Source organism: Mus caroli, unplaced genomic scaffold (genome assembly GCF_978045245.1).
Source record: "Mus caroli unplaced genomic scaffold, Mus_caroli_1 scaffold_3, whole genome shotgun sequence".
NCBI classification, from domain to species: Eukaryota; Metazoa; Chordata; class Mammalia; order Rodentia; family Muridae; genus Mus; species Mus caroli.
The window spans coordinates 85673523-85695766 of NW_028227258.1; the positions used below are offsets into that span (position 1 = coordinate 85673523).

A 22244-nucleotide genomic window follows, 5' to 3' on the forward strand; every position below is an offset into this window, starting at 1 on the left:
TGTAGCAAAGGATGACCTTATCTGTCATCAATGTGGAGGGTACAAGCCCCAGCATAGGGGAATGCTATGGCACTGGGTGGGTTGGGGGAGTGGGTGGGGGAGCACCCTCATTGGAGCTGGGGAGATGGAGGATGGGATAGGAGGATTGTAAAGGGGAAACCGGGAGGGGGATAATATAAACAAATAAAATAATCAATTTAAAAACCTAATTTATTCAATCAATGTATTAAATTATATTTCACATGTTCTTTGAAAGATGAGGGCTGATACTGAATTCTTGATAAATTGAAAGGCAAAATATTGTTTGTTTGTTTGTTTGTTTTAAGTTCTCAATTCATCTATAAAGTCTAGAGTAATTCATCTAACTTTTAACAAGAAATATTGACTCTGAGTCAATTTGGTTAATTATCAGTCCAGTGTCTGGTTTTGCATCCATGGAGGGACAAAATAATTTCCTAATTAATACAAGAATTTATCTATGGAACATAAGTCATATTTTATGTTGTAAATCAGCCATTACTAAATAGAAAAGACATAAGTTGTAGACATGTAGAATTTTATTTCTCTATTTTCATTAGCAGGAGGGACATATAATTCAAAGATTAATTCTGACTTTTTTGGTTTTCATACATAGGCATAGGATGTTTATACATGAACTTCATGTAATGGCTCATTTGGATAAAATGATTCTAGATTATTTCAACAATGATCTGTTAGTTATAGTTCCCCAGAATGTGACATTTGAGAAGATATTACTAAACATTAAAGGAATGACAAGACTTTTGTAGCAGTCACATTTGTCACAAAAAAATCATAAGAAATAATGCACTACTTGTCAGCTTTTTGATATATGTATAGCTGTGCATAGCAGAATATAAATTCCATATACATATAATAAGGCTTGAAAAGTAGATTGCTATTTATACCAAAAATTTATTTGTATCAGTAAAACCTACATGTAAATATTATCTAGATTGATACATGCTATACTTTAATAAGTATCAATTTATTACTGTCGGATCCTGCATATTGCTATTGAGGTTTATAATCAAGCATAACTGAATCACGCTGTGGTGCCTATTTGAGCGGAGCAGGCACCTCTGCACGTAGTATTTTTTTAAAATGCTTCTCTCAGTTGTGAATGAGTAACTATGTCCTTTGAGTTTCTCCTGACGACTCTCATCGGTAATTGAAATTCATTTGGAGCTGACAACGAGTTACCATCCAGATCTCCTAATTTTCTTGAACTATTTCCATCCCTTGACTCTCGATTCTCTCATTATCGTTTTTTAAACTCTGATTTTTGCACAGCATACTCAGTGGAATCCCACCCTGAGTTACTGGACCATTCAATTGCTGATGTGAACTGTCCTTTAAAACACCAATTTACCCAAATCGCACACATAAGCCCGCAAGTCTGCCTTTTACCTTTAAATATGAATTCACACCAGTAATTTTATAAATCATAAATATACCCCAGGATGCCAGTCACCGATGAAAAATAAATATTATCAACAGTGGTTTGCTTTGTTTTGCTCATTTCTAATTTTCCAGTAGAAAAATAATCCTTTTGGATATATGCAACCATTATGAAATTTTGGCAAAGAATGATAATTGTATGACAATTGCCCATATTGAATTTAAAGGTCATAACTGTATCACACAGCTATTAGTATCAAATGAGATATAGGAGCACAGATTTAGCAGAATGATTGGCACCCAGTAATATTTAAAGAACAGTTGAGAATTTCATGATGCTATCTCTCCAGGACATGATGGGCAATGTGGGTGAGAAGTCAACTCATCATTATATTCATTTTTTTCTTGATCCTAATTTGGTCCCTCATTCTGTGCTAAACTTCTCACTTCCCTATTATATCCAGTTTTATATCATTTCCCCAAGAATTCATGGTCCCACTTAAATTTAAGTTTTTATTTTTTTGAAGAATTTTTTTTTTATAGTCTGTTACTTGAGAGTACACCAAGAGATTTCTGTCTGTGTTCATAGTGGAATGAAATGCCATTCTCATTATCCTACCCAAGCAGTGTACTGCTCTTGAATACTGTAGCACATGATATCATCTGAATTATACCAACTCGATTCATAAATATTTAAGTTAACTGATACCTACTATTAAACCCATCATAAAAATATTTGAAAATTTAATATAGTTTAAGTCTGCTAATTAATTTTGAAAACATTTTAAAATACTGATTACTTTGATACCTAAACCATACAAGGACCCAAACAAAAAAGAGAACTTCATCCAATCTTGCTTATGAATATTGATGCAAAAATACTCAATAAAATTTTTGCAAACCAAATCCAAGAACACATCAAAAGCATCAATGACCACGATCAAGTAGACCTCATCCTAGGAATGCAAGGTTGGTTCAATATACAAAAATCCACTAATGTAATCCACTATATAAACAATCTCAAAGAAAAAAAATCACATGATCATCTCCTGAGAAGCAGAAAAAGCATTTGACAAAATACAACATCCCTTCATGTTAAAAGTATTAGAGATATCAGGAATCTAAGGCTATACCTAAACATAATAAAAGCAATTTACAACAAACCAACAGCCAATGTCAAATTAAATGGAGACATGCTTGAAGCAACCCCACTAAAATCTGGGACAAGACAAGGATGCCCTCTCTCCCCTTATCTATTCAATATAGTACATGAAGTGCTAGCAAGGACAATAAGACAACAAAAAGAGATCAAGGGATACAAATTGGCAAAGAAGAAATAAAAGTACCACTATTTGCAGATGATATGATGATACTATACATAAGAGACCTCAAAAATTCTACCAGAGAACCTCTCCAGCTGATAAACAACTGCAGCAAAGTGGCCAGATATAAAATTAACTCAAATAAATCAGTAGCCTTCCTTTATACAAATGATAAACAGGATGAGAAATAAATTATTCCTTCACAATAGCTACAAATAATATAATATATCTTGGGGTAACTCTAATCAAACAAGTGAAAGACCTGTGTGACAATAACTTCAAGTCTCTCAAGAAAGAAATCAAAGATCTCAGAAACTGGAGAGATATCCCATTCTCATAGATTGGCAGAATTAACGTAGTAAAAATGGCTATCCTACCAAAGGCTATCTACAGATGCGATGCAATCTCCATCAAAATTCTAACATGATTCTTCAAAGACATGGAAAGAGCAATTCTCAAATTCGTTTGAAAAGGCAAAAAAACCAGAATAGTGAAAACAATTCTCACCAATAAAAGAATGACTAGGGGAATCACCATCCCTGACCACAGGATTTACTACAGAGTAAAAGTGATAAAAACTGCATGGTATTTGTACAGAGACAGACATGTTGATCGATGGAATAGAACTGAAGACCCAGAAATAAAGCCACACTTATGGACATTTGATCTTTGACAAAGAAGCCAAAAATATACAATGGAAAAAAAAAAGCATCTTCTGGTGCTGGTCTTACTGGCTGTCTGTATATAGAAAAATGAAAATAGACCTATATTTTTCACCTTGCACAAAACTCTAGTCCAAGTGGATCAAGGACCTCAGCATAAAACAAGATATATTGAATCTAATAGAAGAGAAAGTGGGAAAGAGCCTTGAACTCATTGGCACAGGCAGAATTTTCCTAAATAGAACTCCAATGGCCCATGCTCTAGGGTCAGGAACTGATATATGGGACCTTGTGAAACTGGAAAGCTTCTGTAAGGCAATGATATGTTCTTTAGATAATATTTGTCTTCCTTTCTCTTTTGAATTGTAGAACTCAAAACAGTCTTTGTGCATACCAAGTAACTGCTCAAATGTAACGATGTCCTGTGCCTCATCTGTAACTCAAACAAGTTAATTTATACATACTCAGCATTTATTCAAGTACTAATGTGTAAATGCATATTAGATACAGTATATCTAAATGATACATACTGCTATAAAGGTGAAGTAGTCTTGATTCTCGGGTTAAAGGTTAATTAATCATATAGTTTTTTAATTGCACTGTACTTTAATGTGTGTCCAGTGCTGCAGCACATTACAAACCCATTAGAATTTCATGAAAGCTTCTGCCATGCTAGCTAGTTCTAATAGCCTTTGTGTTTCAATTCCATTTCTCTGTGTTGATGGAGACAAGCACGTGTGTTATGTCTTTTCTAAATCAAACAGGACTCTAGAAAGTAGTTTGTGATGTCCTAGTTACTCTGTACTCTCTTTTCCTTCTCTACGGAAGTTATAAAAGACATAGGAAGAATTACATGCACTCTTATAAGCAGAAAGTATTTCTAATCTATTCTGAACATTTAATACAATATTCATGCATTCAAGGACATGTGGCTGCAGTGTATTTGTGTCTAGCATCTGGAGATAGAACACTGACAGAATGAATTTGTACTCTGTTAACTCTGCTATTAATTATAAACAACATATATGTAATGAATTTTCTTTCTATATGACTTAAGTCATTTCTGGATGTTGGATGCATATTGAAGTTAATAGAATCAGGGATCTTGTAGGGATAATTTTTTTAGCTTAAACTGTCAAATGACCTTATATTTCATAAAAAACAGTTCATAACAACTTAAAATTATATGATGATTTAGTAATCTAAGGTGTCTTACTGCATTTAAATATTTATGAAATATTTTATTACTTAATACTATCTATATTCAATAGCTATAAATATATATTTTCATATACATAGAGATAATATATCCAAAACTCTCAATATTGACTAGAATATTTGTTTGTATATTTTTGTCATATTAAGTTACTCTTGTTTGTGTCATGATTTTGTAGCTAAAACTGAAAACAGTCATAATAGTATATGAAAATAATGCTTTTATATTATGCTTACCTAAAGTAAGACATTCTTACATATAAGGCCCTGGGGTTCAGTCCCAAGAATAACAGAAAAAGATGACATGCTTATTCTTTCATTTTTAATGTAAACATTTCTATAAGTGATGTTGTCAAGACTTTTCCAGGCAGTAGTAGCATACAAGAGTAGATTACCTCACTAGTAGTGCTTTTCCTAGAATGATTTATATTAGAGTTGCCTTTTATTGGCTCAAATAATCCACTAGGTGAATAATTCTGATATTAATATTACATTATAATTATGCATTGATTATTAAAAATTAATAATGGTGACACTTACAATAGCTAAAACCTGGATTTCTTTCATGGACTATAGCTTGATTTGCATATCAGATTTGAAGAGGGAGAGCCCAGCGTGTGTGAAGTGCCATGAGCAGTGGCTGGCTCAGTAGAGAGAGCACAGTTCATTTAATTTCCCCTATAGTCAACTACTAGACCCAGATCTGTGGTTGATGATCAGGAGTTCTGCAGATGTGGTGCTCTCCATCACAGTGATGAGTTGAAATAAAATTTTTAATGTCCAGATCAATGTTTATTTGCTTTGTAGAAGAAATATGGTATAAATAAACATTAAAAACATGTCAGTGCTGATTTCAGCATAATTGAGCTATGCGCACTCAAAGGTGAAATATACAAGCTGAATAAAAGGGGTACACTGTCACGGAAGTGCTTCAAAAAATCCATTAATGAAGATCATAAAGAAGTGCTCAAGAGACTAAGGGAAAAGTCAGAATGCTTTCTCATTCTTTTCTTTTACTGTTTTTCTTTTAAGATTATTATTTATAGACACTGTAGCTGTCTTCAGACACCCCAGATGAGGGAGTCAGATCTCATTACGGATGGTTATGAGCCACCATGTGGTTGCTGGGATTTGAACTCAGGACCTTCGGAAGAGCAGTCAGTGCTTTAAACTACTGAGCCCTTTCCATTGGCAACAGAAGTGAGAAAGCCACCATCCACAATTTTTATGACTAAATGAAGAGGACAGTAAAAATTGTGGTCCTAAGTTTTATTGTATACCATTTATTCAGTTCAGACTACTGTTAAAAAGCAAAAAGCAGCCCTATGAATATTAGTAAAAGTCATACTTATCTCAGAAATAAATATGAAGAGTTATACCAAGTGGTAGACCTGTGCTCTGGAATGAAACTGTATTTAAATTATCCTTCAACTTTGTAACTCATTCTATATAAGATTATAATATTGTAATTTCATGAGACAATTGGGTAATTGTTCTTATTTAGACTAACCCAAGTTTTTCTATGGAAAGTATGGTCATTGTGATTGATTTCATGGTCTTGACCTACTTATAGTATTTTAAAACTTCTATAATGGAAGAGTCTGACTATTATTAATGAATTCACGTGACATGAAACAATAAGTACTATGTTTTACATTTAATTTAGGTGTGTTTATTGGGGGGTGGATAGGTATCACAGCATACTGAAGGAGACCAAAAGGACTCTCTACAGAAGTTCCTGCTTTCCTTCAACTACATGGGCCCCAGGGAACAAATTCAGGTCATTGAGTTTCCCATGTAATTAATACATTGTTTAATAGTACTAGGCTTATATAAAAACAACCTGCAGGACCATCAAATAAAATTTTGAATCAAAGTGAAAATAATCCCAATATTGAAATTAATTATCATCTGCAAATATAATAAAAGTCAAGGAAAAAAGCCACAACAATATAAAATAAATTGAATTTAGTACCTTCTTCTCTCCATAATATGTTAGCTACTGCAGCATGTCAAAAAAAGAAAGAGAAAAGAAAAGCAAGTCAGTTAAAATTAGTTTATATGTGATGTGGATAACTATTAACAAGGTTAAAATTCTAGCGGGTAAAAGAGAAAAACATGTGTAAGTGATGCTGGGTGCCTACAGGGCTTCCATAGCACAGCAGGAGATGAGGTTTGAAACAGTCTACTTGTTGAAACAAAGACTTTGGAATGACCTAAGGACACATTTATTTCACTTAAAACTAGAACACTTAAGTTAGTTTTTTAGGATCACATTTAGAGGAATCATTGATGGTTAAAACCATTGAATTGGTTAACAGTTTAAAGTAAACAAAAAAGTATTTCCCAAGGTCTGATAATCAGTAACATACATCCAATACATGAATGGAAAATAGTGGATTCTCAACACAGTTTGTAGTTATTTTTAATTAACACATGCATTCATTATTTTAAACCAGGCAAAATGACACTATATGTGAAAATATTTTGTTATCTTCTGGTCACACTGAATATTTATGAATAATAGGGTTACTAAATACTAAATAGAGACTAAAGTAATAAATATTTAAAATATTAGTAGAGAAATAATGGAAAATGCTGTTCACTTCTATTATTACAAATTCAGTCTTTATAACTTTTGTGACTAAACAATATAAATTAAACAAAGGGTTAAATAACAGAAATTGCTGCCACATATAATTATTATCTGAGTGCTTTTACAGTTTCATTTTTCTTTAATCAAAGTAGCACATTTTAAAAGCCAAAATTATACAATTTTTCAGTATTTGTTTGTTTGATTGATTGAATCAGGGTCTCACACTGTAGCCCTGGCTGACCTGAAACTAATCAGGTAGACCAGGTTGGCCTCAAATCCTCAGTAGTCTTCCTGCCTTGTATACTTATATGCTGTTATTACAAGTACGAGCTAGCTTGTTTGACCAAAAAATACATTCTGTGAGAAATGGGAGTTATGTTATCATAAGCATTCAATAAAAGTACACATAAAGTTTGTCACACAGGGAAGTAATATAGGAAGATAGAAAGCAAATGATGAAAAATTCATATTTTTCTTCTGTAAGAACTAGAATACACTAAAAAATTTTGTTCCCCCATGAACACTAGAGTATATTGATGATTTCCTGTTATACAAAATGTGGAATACTACACTTATTCAATATATGCTTGCTTTCAAGACTTGGACTCTGAATATTTTATATATTTAATATAATGTTCAGATGTAACATAATTTAAAAGTGCACATAGCAGCGAAGTGCAGAGCACTGTCGCCACTTAGTACCCACACCTTATGATTGGTTACCACAATGTGTATAAAAGATCACTTTCACTCTAATTATTCTCATCAAATAACCAAGATACATCCCTTTCACATATTGCCATAGGTTTTTTCAATGTTTGTATGAAATATGCATAAGTAGAAAAGTATTTTTGATCCATTCATAAGTATATAATATGGAAATAAAAATTTACACCATACTTCTTCCTTTGCATTGGCATATTTAGCTAGCCTTCAAATATCCCATTTTGCAAAATTTCAGAATATACATTTTTCTACCAATTAAAAGGTATTTAATTTTTCATCAGTTATAAAACTAAATATATTTTTGGAATAAGAGGATAGCACAATATGATAGGACTTCACAAACGTCTGTCAGTCATAAAGATATGTGCATTGCATAGGTAAGGTGATTGTATGATTGCTATGACGTTTGCCCTTTTAATTAGCTAATTCCATTAATACCTATTCTTCCATGTGTTGTGTGTATTTTTACACTTTTTGAAATTTTTATTTTTAGGTTATAATTACACTACTTTCCTATTTCCTTTTCTCACTTTAAACACTTTTATAATCATGTTCTTGCTCATTTTCAAACTTGTGGCCTCCCTGGTCCTATGAAGTCTTAATTCCACAGGGTAGAGGAAGGCCAGGGCAGTGAGGTTGGAGGGGGTGAGTGAGAGGGGGAGCACCCTCATAGAAGCAGGGGAGAAGGGATTAGATACAGGGTTTCCAGAGGAGCACCCAAGAAAAGGGATAAATTTTGAAATGTAAATACATAAAACATTCAATAAAAAAGGGAAAAATCATGGCCTCTTTTTCATTCATTATTGTTACTTGTATACAGACTTATATGCATATACAATTAAGTATAACCTGGTCAATCTATATAAATACAATATATAATATGTATAATAATTAATACAATATATGATCAGTCTATGTAATGTTACTTGTATGACAGACAATTCAGGGATGACCATTCATTATTGGATAACTCGTAGGTATGCTGTTCTCTTAGGAACTGTTTCTGCCAAGAGATTTCCTGCATGTTCTCAGCAGCACCGTAACTGTATGTACAATTCCTCATAGACCTGGTTCAGGTAGATGATTACTGATATGCTTCTTTGTGCGATCAAGTGTGAACAAACCTTACTAAATTAAAATACTTAAGTATAAATTATAGTACATTAATAAGTTGTAAAATGAGACTTCTGAAAATATCTTTGCACATATCATGAGAAAATGTCACCCAAAGTTATGTCTTCCTGAATCTTCCACCAGAGTTCTTCAACTAGCAGATTTTTTAAATGAATAATTGTATTTATTTCCTTATAAAGTAGTTCTTGTATGTTACCTAAAGCTGCCCTGTATAGAAATATTTTATACTAAGTAACTTGTATTCACATAATCTTATTAAAGACTTAACTTACTCCATAATATGATATAAAAGTTAATAGTTTTATTGCCTTGGAAATAATTTTTAAAAATATATAAGCATCACAGTTCAATACTTGGTTACTAAACAACTTGAATACAAGATTACATCCAAAGATAATAAATGAGTTCTATTGAAAATGCAGATCAATAGGACAGATGCCAGGCTTTGGCATTTTAAATTTTTTTTTTTTTTTACTGATTTCCTTCACTTTGTATATTAAGAAATTGAGATTCTCTTTAAAGTGATGGCTCTCATATTTCTATGCTCTATAAGGAAGTACATTTGCAGAGTAAGAATATTCTAAAAGCAACAATAGCAAGAAAGTTAATTGACATAATGCTGCATCTGAGTACACAGCAGCTGTTTGCTTTGTCTCTGCCGATTTAAACTGTCTGGGTCTCATCTAAGGACTTCTGTTCCTTGCCTTTCTCCTTCTCTGAAAGCTTACAGCTTTTTATGGCTAAAAGAATTTTTTTTGATGAAGTACATTTTTGTGAGCATAACATTTAAGCTAAATGTCTTATTGTCTGCTTTTCTTTTAGATTTAAGAAAATGACTTTAACGTTTACATTACCAAGCAAATTTAAAGAGACAAGCTTAAGATAAAACTTTAATGTATCTAAAAATATATATGGTTAGCATTATAGGGCATGAAACTTCTTTGAATGTACATATGGGAGATGAAATGAGATATTTTTAAAACCTATTTTTAGGCTAGAAATTATATTAGCTATGTCAAGTTCATTGCCTTCCACACTAATTACCTGATTAAAAGATACATTTAAAGGAAACTAATTGTCTTTTTATTCTGAATGAAAGAAATTCCCAGTTGTTAGAGTCCAAACCTGTGTCTTATAACTGACTAAGCTGCAGTGGCTGGTATGTGTTCTGGAGGATAATCATAATCCAGCCAGGAAAAGGGAGACACGGGTTGAAAGTGATGAGGTGGGATAATCCAATTACTGTGTTGTGGACTGGTTGTAATGGCAACAAGGAACTCTCAGTAAATGGAGAGTAGAGGACAGACACCTTAAGATTGCACAGCAGATGGTAGGGTGGGTAGAACTTGTATCCTGGAGTTTATGCAATCTAAGAAAGGTACACATGAGAGGGTGTGAGTCACTGATTGTCGTTCTTAAATAATGTAGGTTCTCAAAATACTAAATAAGAATCAAGGCTCTCAAGATACTGGGGAAGAATCCATCCTGACCACTACAAAATGTAAGTATAGACTTCCCAGAAGTTTTAAAGTAAGAAAAAGTTTATTCAGACACAGCAAGACTACTGCTGGCAATTAATTCCATGCAAATAAATCCCAGATGAAGTGAAATCTGTGGCTATATAGGTACAAGGATTGAAAACAAAACAAAAACAAATAAATAGCACTACCTCCAAGTAAACATATAAAATACAGAGGCTATATCATGGTATTTCAAAAAATGTCTAATTGGTTTGAAAAAAAATGTAGTGTGGCATCAATATGGATTGACAGAACCTTACCAAAAGCATCTCAATGAATTATTTGACATCACTGTGAATGAGTAGGTCCAAGCCAGCATTTAAAGCATTAAATGGCATCAGCAGGAGTGGGTGTGTCCTAGATAACATCCTTCCATAAGCAACTATCACCTAGAGAACTGAAATGAGCTGGGAAGTCAACTTCTAAACTGGCTCACATCTATGGTTGACGCCTTGATGCTGGATGATGTTAAGTAGTAATAATTTCTCACTGTCCCTCACCTCAGGGCCACTCAAGTATTCTCCTACTCTGGCAGAAATCTTCCTCTGGAAAGAATTGTCTAAAGCTATCAGGAAAAAGCCATAATGCCCTGATAGATGGGCACTAAAATCATTCTTCTATGCCAGACCTACAAAACCTAGACTTTCCCTACTTCTGTGGCACAAGTGACTTTAAGCTTGGGCATAGCAAGATAGAATAGTTGGTGATCCAGTGGTCAGCAAGTCATCTTGGACCTCACATATATTAACTATAAAGAAAACAAACTTTATGAATACCTTTTTAACTAACACCCACAAATCCAGAATGCTAGCACCCAACCTTTTCCTAGACACAGACATTCTGATTTCATCACTGTCAGGAACTCTGGATGAGCTTTCACAGTTCATCCTCAACTTATTGCTTAATGGTGCTAAGTAAATGGTAACATTAATAAATATGTATTTGTGAATGACTGTAGGTAAATAGGGAGAAATGGCTTGTAACTTGACTATGTACCCTGCCATCATGTGCCAGGAGCCAAGATTACATCTTTTGTTTTTACATACCTTAGAACAGAGGAATGGAAACAGAAAATGTGGTACATTTACACAACTGAGTATTACTCAGCTATTAAAAACAATGACTTCATGAATATTTTCGGTAAATGGATGGAACTAGAAAATATCATCCTGAGGGAGGTAACCCAATCAGAAAAGAACACATATGGTATGCACTCATTGATAAGTGGATATTAGCCCCAAAGCTCAGAATACCCAAGATACATTTCACAGACCACATGAAGCTCTAAAAGAAGGAAGAACAAAATGTGGATGCTTCAGTCCTTCTTAGAAGGGGGAACAAAATACTCACAGGAGGGAATACAAAGCAAAGTGTGGAGCAGAGATTGAAAGAAAGGCCATCCAGAGATTGCATCCTATATACAGTCACCAAACCTGGATACAATTGCAAATACCAAGATGTGCTTGCTGACGTGAGCCTGATATAGCGTAACTGTCTCCTGAGAAGCTCTGCCAGAATCTGACAAATACAGAGGCAGATGCTCACAGCCAACCATTTGACTGAGCACTGGATCCCAATGAGGAGTTAAAGAAAGGACTGAAAGAGCTGAAGGGGTTTGCAACCCCATAGGAAGAACAACTATCTCAACCAACCAGACCTCCCAGAGTTCCCAGGAACTAAACCACCAACATGGAGTGATCTATGGCTCCAGCTCAATATGTAGCAGAGGATGGCCTTGACAGGCATCAATGGCAGGAGAGGATCTTGGTCCTGTGAAGGCTCAATGTCCCAGTGTAGGCAAATGCCATGGCAGTGAGGTAGCAGTGGGTAGGTAGGTGGAATAGCACCCTCATAGATGCAGGAGGAGGAGGGATGGGATAGGGTATTTGTGGAGGCAAAAATGGGGAAGGGTATAACTTTTGAAATGTAAATAAAGAAAATATCCAATAAAAAAAAAAAGAAAAAATATACCATGGTGATAATGTAATCAGAAAAGTAATAGAAGATGCTTAGAAAACATATTCAGCACATGCATAATAACAGATGTTTTAGAAGATAATGACTATAAAGACATATAAAGACATATCATGGAAAAACTCAAGATGATCAAACTGTTAAAAATATATCAAAACTGGCGCATTAGAGAAGAGTGTATTGTAATCTAACATTATGGCCATATCTGCTTCTTATAAACAAAGAGATAAAGATATTAGAGAAGCAGAAGAAGAGTTAAATATTAATTAGTACATATGCTAATGCGGACATTATATGTTTCTTTAAAACTGTTGCATATACTATACAATTTTGTAAGAGAGCATTATTATTTATAACACTTCTTATTAGTGAACATGTATTTTAAGCTCTATACTACTTATGTGAACATCAACATATGTTTAATACAGTTACATAATAATATAACTTTACATACAAATATAGTTATACAAAAACATAGAGTCAAAATAATATACATTATTTAAGGAAATGGACATCTTTAAAATGATTTTTTAAGATAAAAAGAGCTCATTAGATATATTGTACACAAAGGAACAAATTGTAATTTCAAAACCCATGAATTAAATAGACTGATGTTTCACCATTTTGGGAAACACAATTTAGAGTTGAATAAAACTGGCCTAACATTACAGTTATACAACAGGAAATAGTAAAGGGATATAAGGTCAACAGAAAATGAGCAGGACAATCTCTGAAGTAGGTTATACATGTGGCTCCTGGACTCATTAAGAGATACAAGAAATTAACTAAAGTGCATTTGGTATCACATTTTGTGAGCCATGCTTCTATGAAAAAAAAAATAAGGTTGTCCTATAAAACAAAAAGCTGATTTCAAAGTAAACTTGAAGAACTTCCTCCTCCCATATTTTTGAAGAAAATGTACTGTGTGCACTGTGAGAGATACAAATGAGCTAGCATTGGCTTTGTGAGCATCAAATGAGACAAAATTTTAAAGTGCTTAAAACAGTGTTTGGCATACACCCAATATATGTGTGTCTATGAACACCTAAACACAAAACACATTTGCATCTATATAGATGTATACATGTTTTTAAGCAAAACCATGTACACAGAAACATCTTTCAAGACAAAGATGCTTTGCTTGTGACTGAAATATCAAGGAACTTGAGGATTTTTGCAATAAAGGATAAGCGCCTGAGCAAGGGACTTACAGAAATCGTGCAAAACCTTGGGCTTCATTTATAAAACAATAAATACGTGGATGTTCTAAACAGGGCACACCTGCATTCTGAGCACTCAAAAGACAGAGGTAAGGGTTTTCTCTTTGGACGATGAATATACAGAATATCAGAGAAACATGAACTTCAGCAGAGCCAAAATATACTTGGTCATTTTCAAGTTAATATTAGAAAAAACAACATCTGCTGTAGAACTCCATAAACTATTATTGAGTTTGCCTAGATAAAACCTCCTTGAAAAACTGCAGGGAAAACTAGCCCAAGTCAAGGTCAGTCATGGAAATTTTAACACAAAATGTTCAAGGCCAGGTCTTGATTAATGTGCATACATTAATAATCAAATTGCACATGGATTTTAGAGGTGACTTTCTAAGCATAGTAAATATTGGTATCTAAGACTGAGTAAAAAGAAGACAGTGCTGCCCCAGAAATTTAAACAACTTAGAGGCTTATAGTATATCTCTATTGTGCCCCTTGAAATATTAATGCTTCTATTCTTGGATGACTACTTCAAAATGTTGCCCTAGAGATCGAATATTGAAAAAGAATCAAAGGAATACCCTGCCTGGTTCTTCTGTAGTCCTCCCTGCATCTCTCTACTTTGCCATCCATGCTTCCATAACTGCAGCATCTAAACTTAAAAGAGACTAAAGCCAGCTGCTTTATCTATTCTCGACATTAGAAGGGGATAAAAATGAGCAACATTGGCTGCTCAGACCACCCAGTGCTCCCAGTGACTAGACTACCAACCAAGGAGTGTACAGGGAGGGATCCATGGCTTCAGGTACATATGTAGCCCAGGATGGCCTTTTCTGACATCAGTGGGTGGGGAGGCCCCTGGTCCTGTGGAGGTTTGATGCCTCAGTGTAGGAGGATGCTGGAGCAGTTGGGTGGAAGAGTGTGGGTGGGTTCGGGAGCACCCTTATAGAGGCAAAGGGGAAAGGGAGGATGTGGGATGGGGGGTGTGGTTGTGGAGGGATAACTGGGAAGTGGGATATCATTTGAGATGTAAACGAATGGAATGATTAAACAATAGTAATAATAATGAGCAACAGCAGCAGAGACACATTGGGTAGTGAAGTTATTTAGACAGGCCACAAGGGAAGGAGGTCAAAGATGTTTACAGAGAGGATCCACCAAAAGCAACTAAGCTCAGACTGCTAGCTGAGTGAGGAGATGCTTCTGGAAAAAGAATGTTGGTGTCTACTATGAGGGTTTTCTGTGCAACATCCCACGAGCACACAGACTCTAGAAATAAAGCATTATCATGCATGATGTATTAGATGAAGCAAGCACTTTCCCTTATTTCTGTGTCCATGCTTTCCTCAAATCTTATATTCCTCACACTCATACTATTGGACAGAAAAATGACAGCATTTTAATAAAACTATAAACTTAGTAAGAACTTAGTAAATTTGACCAGTAATAAAATGTCTAAAATGCAAAGTAGCATATTAAATAGTTGTAATATGTAAAATTGATCAAGTAATTTACAAAGATGCTTTGCTTTAAACTATTTTGATAATAATAATAAAATACTTTCACACTTTTGCAGAAATGTGTATATTTAATGCTGTGAGACTGATAAACTGCAGTTTTTTTGTTGAAGGAACTAAAAACAACTAGTTCACTCATAGGCTACAGTTCTATGTTCTTTTGGCTTAAAGTTAAAAGAAAATACAGAATACCAGCAGAACTTGATTATTGTTTTCTGTCCAAACTTCTTATGACTTTAGTTTTCATCAGTCAATAAAATTAATTTACTCTTCAAAAAAAAAATAAAATAACTAAATTTTTTTCTTTAAGAATATATTTTTACAGTTTTATTCAAATGGTGATTTTTATCTATTGTTTAATGCAGGGCAATAATGATAAGAGCAAGTATGTGAAACATCTGAGATGTCTGCATGTGCTGGACCGTGTCAAGCATTTCAGATCACCAGATCCACTAGATATTTATTTATACCAATATCTTCAATGACATTAATTGTGTCACAATTAAATCTAAAAGTGTAAACTAGCATATGCATTTCTTAAAATCCAATAGAGGAGTAAATAACTGGAATTAAGGCAATGTTTTGAAAGTCAATGGATGCATTGGCCCAGAAATTTTCTTGAACATTACACAAAATGTATTTAAGTGAAGCTCTCCTGCCAAAAGTATCCCCTCACAAGGTTTGTCCTAGTCACATAAGCACATGGAAAGTTACAGGTAGATGATCTCCTAGGCTTTGTCACAGCAAGCTCTTTATGGTGTGGGAATAGCTTTATGTTCACAGTGAACTAAACAAACAGGAGAAGCCTGAAGACAAATATATAGTCCCTGATTATTTTAATATGCTTATGCATTATGAAGTACTCTTTTTAGAAATATTGATTTTTGTCTTAGAAGTCTGAATAAGCTAATAAAGAAAATTGTAGTAGCTTTTTAAATTCTGCATTATGCCTAGCAATGGTTAGAAGATGAACAGAAGATAATCCACCTCTATACCATGAGGCCACGTTATTGTATATCAGCAGAGAAGTTTCTAATTCAGATATTCCTCTGAGATTAAACAGAGGATACACAAGAAAACCCTATTTTACTATCATGGAGATTGAAATTAGGCAAACTCCTACTCAGATGATTAAAAAGAAACACACAAGATGTTGTTATATTAAAAGTAAAATCCAGCAAACAAAGAAATGAAATCTTGCATATTTTGATAAAACCTACAAAAAGTCTCAATAATAAATGAGCAAGAAGCTGGTTCACATTTTCAGAATATAACTATGTCTTTCTTAAAGTGAACCACTCCAGTCCTGCTCTATTAGTCTGTATTAACCTAGTCTTGCAAATTACAGGTGATTATGTTGCAACAATATGACAGGGTAATCCCAAAGGTAACCTAATGCGGTACGAGCTTCATGATTCTTCCCCAGCTTGAATATTCTCTTAGGTCTCTAACCCACATGGAAGAATTATCAACTTACTTCAACTGGTTTCTTTTTCTGTGACTTCTCACCCTGGCCTTAGTGGTTATAATGCTATCATTTTATACGATGCTTTATTATAAATGCATCCTGGACTAAATTTGAGGCTTTTGAATATGGAGAAGTGATTTATTCACTGTTCAATACATCAGCAACATGTTTGTTCCAAATGGGTAAAACCATGAATAAACCAAAGTATTGTATTCTGTAGATATTTTATTCTCTGTAAAATAAAAGTTCTTACTGAGAATCTAAATTTTCTGAGTGTTCATTTTCAGCTGCCAATTAATAAATAAATGGTAAAGTCTAAGGTTTAATAATTCCGACAATTTTCAAGGTAACTAGGTTCACAGACATTTATATGACATAAATTAGCCAGGCATTTTGTAGGCAGTAGCAGAAGGATCATGAGTTGAGATTGGATTATACTACATAATAAGAGTCTTCTCTCATAAATATATTACTCAAATTATAGATATTGTAAAGAGTTTATGTAAATAAAATCAATTTGTAATGGAAATCGGAAAAGGAAATGTAAAGGGAGCTTACTGTAAAAACAATAAAAATCAAAACATATTATTTTTTTCCTAAATATTACCAAACTGCAAAGTAATCTCATGACTCTAATGTGTATGACTTCTGTCTGTGAGGTGTATGAAAATTAAGTCGAGAAGTTTATGCCAATGCTATTTGCAAAGGATGCAAACACGAGAGTGGTGGCAGCAGTCTGTACCTAGTCTTGTTCTGTCGTGTAAATATCTCTTCTGTAAATGTAAATATCAATTTAATTTCCTCAGATGAAGTGATAAAAGGAGACCTTTACAAATACATGGTTTGAGGCAAGCTAAGAATTGTTCTACCTATCTTTAAGACTGGGCCTATAAGCTTCTAACCTCTGTTCAATCTAATCTTCTACAAGCCTGGGCACTGAAAATTTCAGCATCCAGCCTCCACTTGCTAACCTAGGCCTAGAATATTTCAGCCTCCAAGACTTACTGATGCATAAACTCATGCTTTCTAGTTCATGCTGAACTTTGGTTGGCCAGGTCAACTCAGTTGTTCTGGCTCTAGGCCGACTGATTCAAATTGTTTTCTTTCCACTTCTGATGGATTTGGATTCCTTGGAAAGATTGCTTCAAACTCTTGTTCTTTACTAACCTGAACTGATCTACTTGAATCCCCACACTCACCAGACAATTTGAAGTAAGTCAACTTTCCCTCACTGTTATTTAAGTAGCCCCTCTTTCCTGTCTATTCTTATGAGAGTTGTGCTTATACTATTTCTGACTCGTTCTGTTAAATCTTTCTCTGATCCATCGTTTTGTCTGCATCTAATTAGACATCTTTGTTTAGGAATAAATGTATGCATTAAAGGCTTGTTTGTATTCTTGCCACAGGGACTAAAGGTATGTTTAAGGGCTGTCTGTATTCTAGCCAGAGGGATTAAAGGCTTGCATTCCAGCCAGGGTGATTAAGGTATGTGACATGTCTACATTCCTATTGGATCATATTTTTGGATGCAATCACTTGCAGAAGCAGCGATGCTGCTGGACTAACATTCCACCACAGCTCTCCATGCTCCCTGCAATTTTGTTCTGCATTTCTTATTATTGTAAAGTTGAAGAGCTATTACCCTTTGGTTTTAGTAGATGTTTCCTTTAAAAGTAAGGGGTACTTCAATGTGAATCAGGGCATTGGAGATTCAAACTTCATTGTCTCTGAAATGTCTTCTTAAAACTAGGTGGAAGTTTGTATTTTGGTTGTGGATTCATCTATATTATGTATTTATTTAGCACAATACTTACCCATGTATTACTTGTATTGCTGTGTCCCTAGTAAATCTTTAGAGATTAGGAATTTTTTCAGACACATAGCACACACAGATAGTCTCTGCACTACACAGCCTAAGGGAAGAAGATCACATCAATATAGGAAGTGGAGGCTAGACAAGACATCACGTCTATCTCTATAATAAATAAACAAATAATAAAAAGATAACATATTGTCAATATATCCACATTGTTTCCTCTGACATTTCATTCAATACTATGGAAGATAACCCAGAAATTCTATTCTAACCTTAAAAATAATATAATTAAAATTAGTAAATAAATTGTACTATGTACCTAAGCATATACACATTCTATCCTTTACTGGACAATAATATATCATGAAAACTACAATATACAGTTTTTCTCTAGAGAATAATTTCAGTGTTATGAGTCAAAATATATTTAGAAAAATATTGGTTTACCAGTGTAACATGTTAAAGATGGGAACCTAAATATCTCATCTACTCTTTGCACAGATTCACTGTTCAAAATGGTAGGGATGAGAATAAATACACTCAAAGAGAGACAGTGATAAAAGTAGAGGAGGGCCATCCCACTGGGGATATAATTTCATGAAAGATTCTCTTAGAAAATTATTAATCAATTGTGATTGTACTTTTTAAAATAAAAAAAGGAGCAGAGAATGAAGGAAAGTCCATCCAGAGGCCACCCCACCTAGGGATCCATCCCATCTGCAGACACCAAACCCCCATACTGTTACTAGTAACAAGAATCACTTGCTGACAGGAGCCTGGTATGGCTGTTCCCTGAGAAGTTCTAACAGCACCTGATTAATACTCAGATACTCACAGGCAACCATTGAACTCAGCCCAGAGGCCCCATCAGGAGACATAGAGGAAGGATTGAAGGGGTTGAAGGGGATTGCAACCCCATAAGAAGAACAGTATCATCTAACCAGACTACCTAGAGCTACCAGGGACTAAACTACCAACCAAAGCATGTACCAAGAAGTATCCATGACTCCAGATACTTATGTATCAGAAGACTGCCTTATCTGGCATCAATGTGAGGAAAGGCCCTTGGTCCTGTGGAGGCTTGATGCTCCAGTGTAGGGGAGATGCTAGAGCAGTGAGGCAGGAGTGGGTGAGTGGAGCACCCTCATAGAGGCAACAGAGGGAGGAGAGAGCAGATGGGATGGGGATATGTGTGGAGAAGAAACTGTGAAAGGGAATATCACTTGAAATATAAACAAATAAAATGATTAATCAAAAGAAAATTAAGCACAGAGTTATATGTCAAGAGTTCACTAAGCTTAATGCATGTTTTAGAAATAGAGACACTCAAAAAGAATACAATTATCTCAACATCATCAAAAAAAATCTCACGGATTTAAAAAATATGTAACTGAGGAAAGTAAATTGTTTTCTATGGTTATCACTGGAAATATTTCATAATTCTAAAATACAAATAAATAATCATTAATTTTATTTGTGATATCTTCAAGGCATTAGTTTTGGATATTTTTTCTATAATATATTTTGAAAGTTTTAAATGTAATTTTAGAGAACCAGTACATATACACTTTTGTTTTCATAACACTGTGTACATCTTTAAATATAAATATCCACAGACACACATCATTAATTTTAATAATAACCGAGCATTCCATTGCAAAGCTCTACACATTTATTTAACTAATTTCTTTCTGATAGATGTTCAGATTCACTAAAATACACAAACCGTAGCTTCTTCTTATTGCTCTTATTTTTTTGCTTTTACTTCAAAGTTTATAGAGATTTTTATATTGAACAATGCCATTGCATAAAAATTAGTTATCATGCATAAAATTATATAAATAAAATGTCATTAAATAATAAATGTGCTTTTTGTAATATGTTTTTAGGCTAGCAAATTTCAAATGTACAATATGTGCCTATAAACTCAAGGAAATAAAGTAAAATAAGATGGATTTCATCTTTATTTGTCATGGGGAATAGTGATTTGTAACTGTTCACAACTGCTATAAACTTGACAATCTAGTAACATTCAGATCATATGCTTCCATTTTACATGATTCAGTGCTGTTATAAAAAATGATCACATATTAGAAATGGTTTAAGTCAATATCATTGGAAACAATATTATTTTTAAAGTATAGGCTTCAGATACTGAATGATAAGGCAGATCATTTGAACATGTGCTGGCAACAATTGAATAGATTTATTATACAATTTATTTCATGGATATGGTAGTTTTGGCCAAATTAAATATCATAAATATTTTAACTGGTGATAAAAATAAATCCTATTGAATAATAAAAAATTATCAGATATTTATTTCATAATGAGCTTACTACTCACTTGATTATAATATTTTCATGCAGACATGTACGATATTTCCTTCAATCCATACAACCTTCCATTTATGCATTTCCCTTTTCACATAAATGGGTCTATGTGCTTGAAATACCACAACCAGCTCTGCCTCCAGGTTTGAATCACCATACTCAAATAATTGCATGCTTTAAGCCACTTTAAAACTTTCTTCTTCTTTTAAAATAGAAAAACATACCATAGATGTTCTATATCTTTAAAAGGTTTTGCAGAGTTGGAGAAAGGGTTCAGGGATTTGAGAGCTTGCTGTTCTTCTGAAGAACTAGATTTCAGATCCCAGCATCCATCTGGGACAGCCGATAACCAGCTTTGTATCTCTACCTTCAGAGGATCCAGAACAGTCTTCTGACTACTATGGTCACCTGCATGCATGTGGACACACACACACACAAACACATACATACACACACACACACACACAAACACATACATACACACACACACATACACACAAACACACACACAAACACATACATACACACAAACACATACACACACACAAACACACACACACAAACACATACACACATACACACACACAAACACACACACACAAACACATACACACAAACACATACACACATTTTAAAGAAGCTATAATCTTAAAAATATGTTTTAAGATTTTTTGTACAAATAACTGCATTTTATCATATATTTAAGTCTTTATAGTTAAATTACAGCTACTGCAATTTTACATATTGAATATCAAGTCTAAATGGTTTATTCATGTAAGTAACGATGCAGAATTTAACCCATTTAGATCATTCTTATAAAGTGACAGAAAGGTAAACTTTCTATTGGAATCCCCAAGTTAAGGCTTGTAAACCTTTCTATGGGCTGTAGTGCAGGCAACAGAGTGGTAGAGACAGTCTATACTATACCGATGGATGTGGAGATCATGGATGACAGACTGATGACAGATGAGAAAATACATTCTGAAGTGGTCTTTAAGAGCTTTGGCAATACTAGGCTACAGTGTTACAAATGAATTCAGAAGAGGAAGCCATTTGGTAAATGGCACTAACATGAGTAGACATCCAATGTTAGAACTAATTTACTTCTAAAAACAAACACTCTCTTCAAGACTCTTAATTTTTGTTTCACAATTAAAAACTTATACAAATATATTAATTCTTATTAACATAAATGGCCTCTTTTATGCCAGCTAGTGGTGGCACATACGTTTAGTCCCAGCACTTAGGAGGCAGAAGCAAATCGCTATTAGTTTGAGGCTAGCTTGGTCTACATAGTGAGTTTCAAGACAGCCAAAGGTATGCAC

At 34.0% G+C, this 22244-nt stretch overlaps 1 protein-coding gene across 5 annotated transcripts in view; it reads right to left on the reverse strand.

Moving 5' to 3' along the window:
- The window catches only part of Fstl5 (follistatin like 5), a 624701-nt gene that overhangs the window by 87057 nt on the left and 515400 nt on the right, over window positions 1-22244 (reverse strand). For all 5 annotated transcript variants that reach the window (XM_029475620.2, XM_021158305.2, XM_085835827.1 and 2 more), the window contains exon 11: window positions 6594-6620. In XM_029475620.2, coding sequence (XP_029331480.1) covers window positions 6594-6620 — 27 coding nt within the window. The remainder of the gene's footprint in view (window positions 1-6593; window positions 6621-22244) is intronic.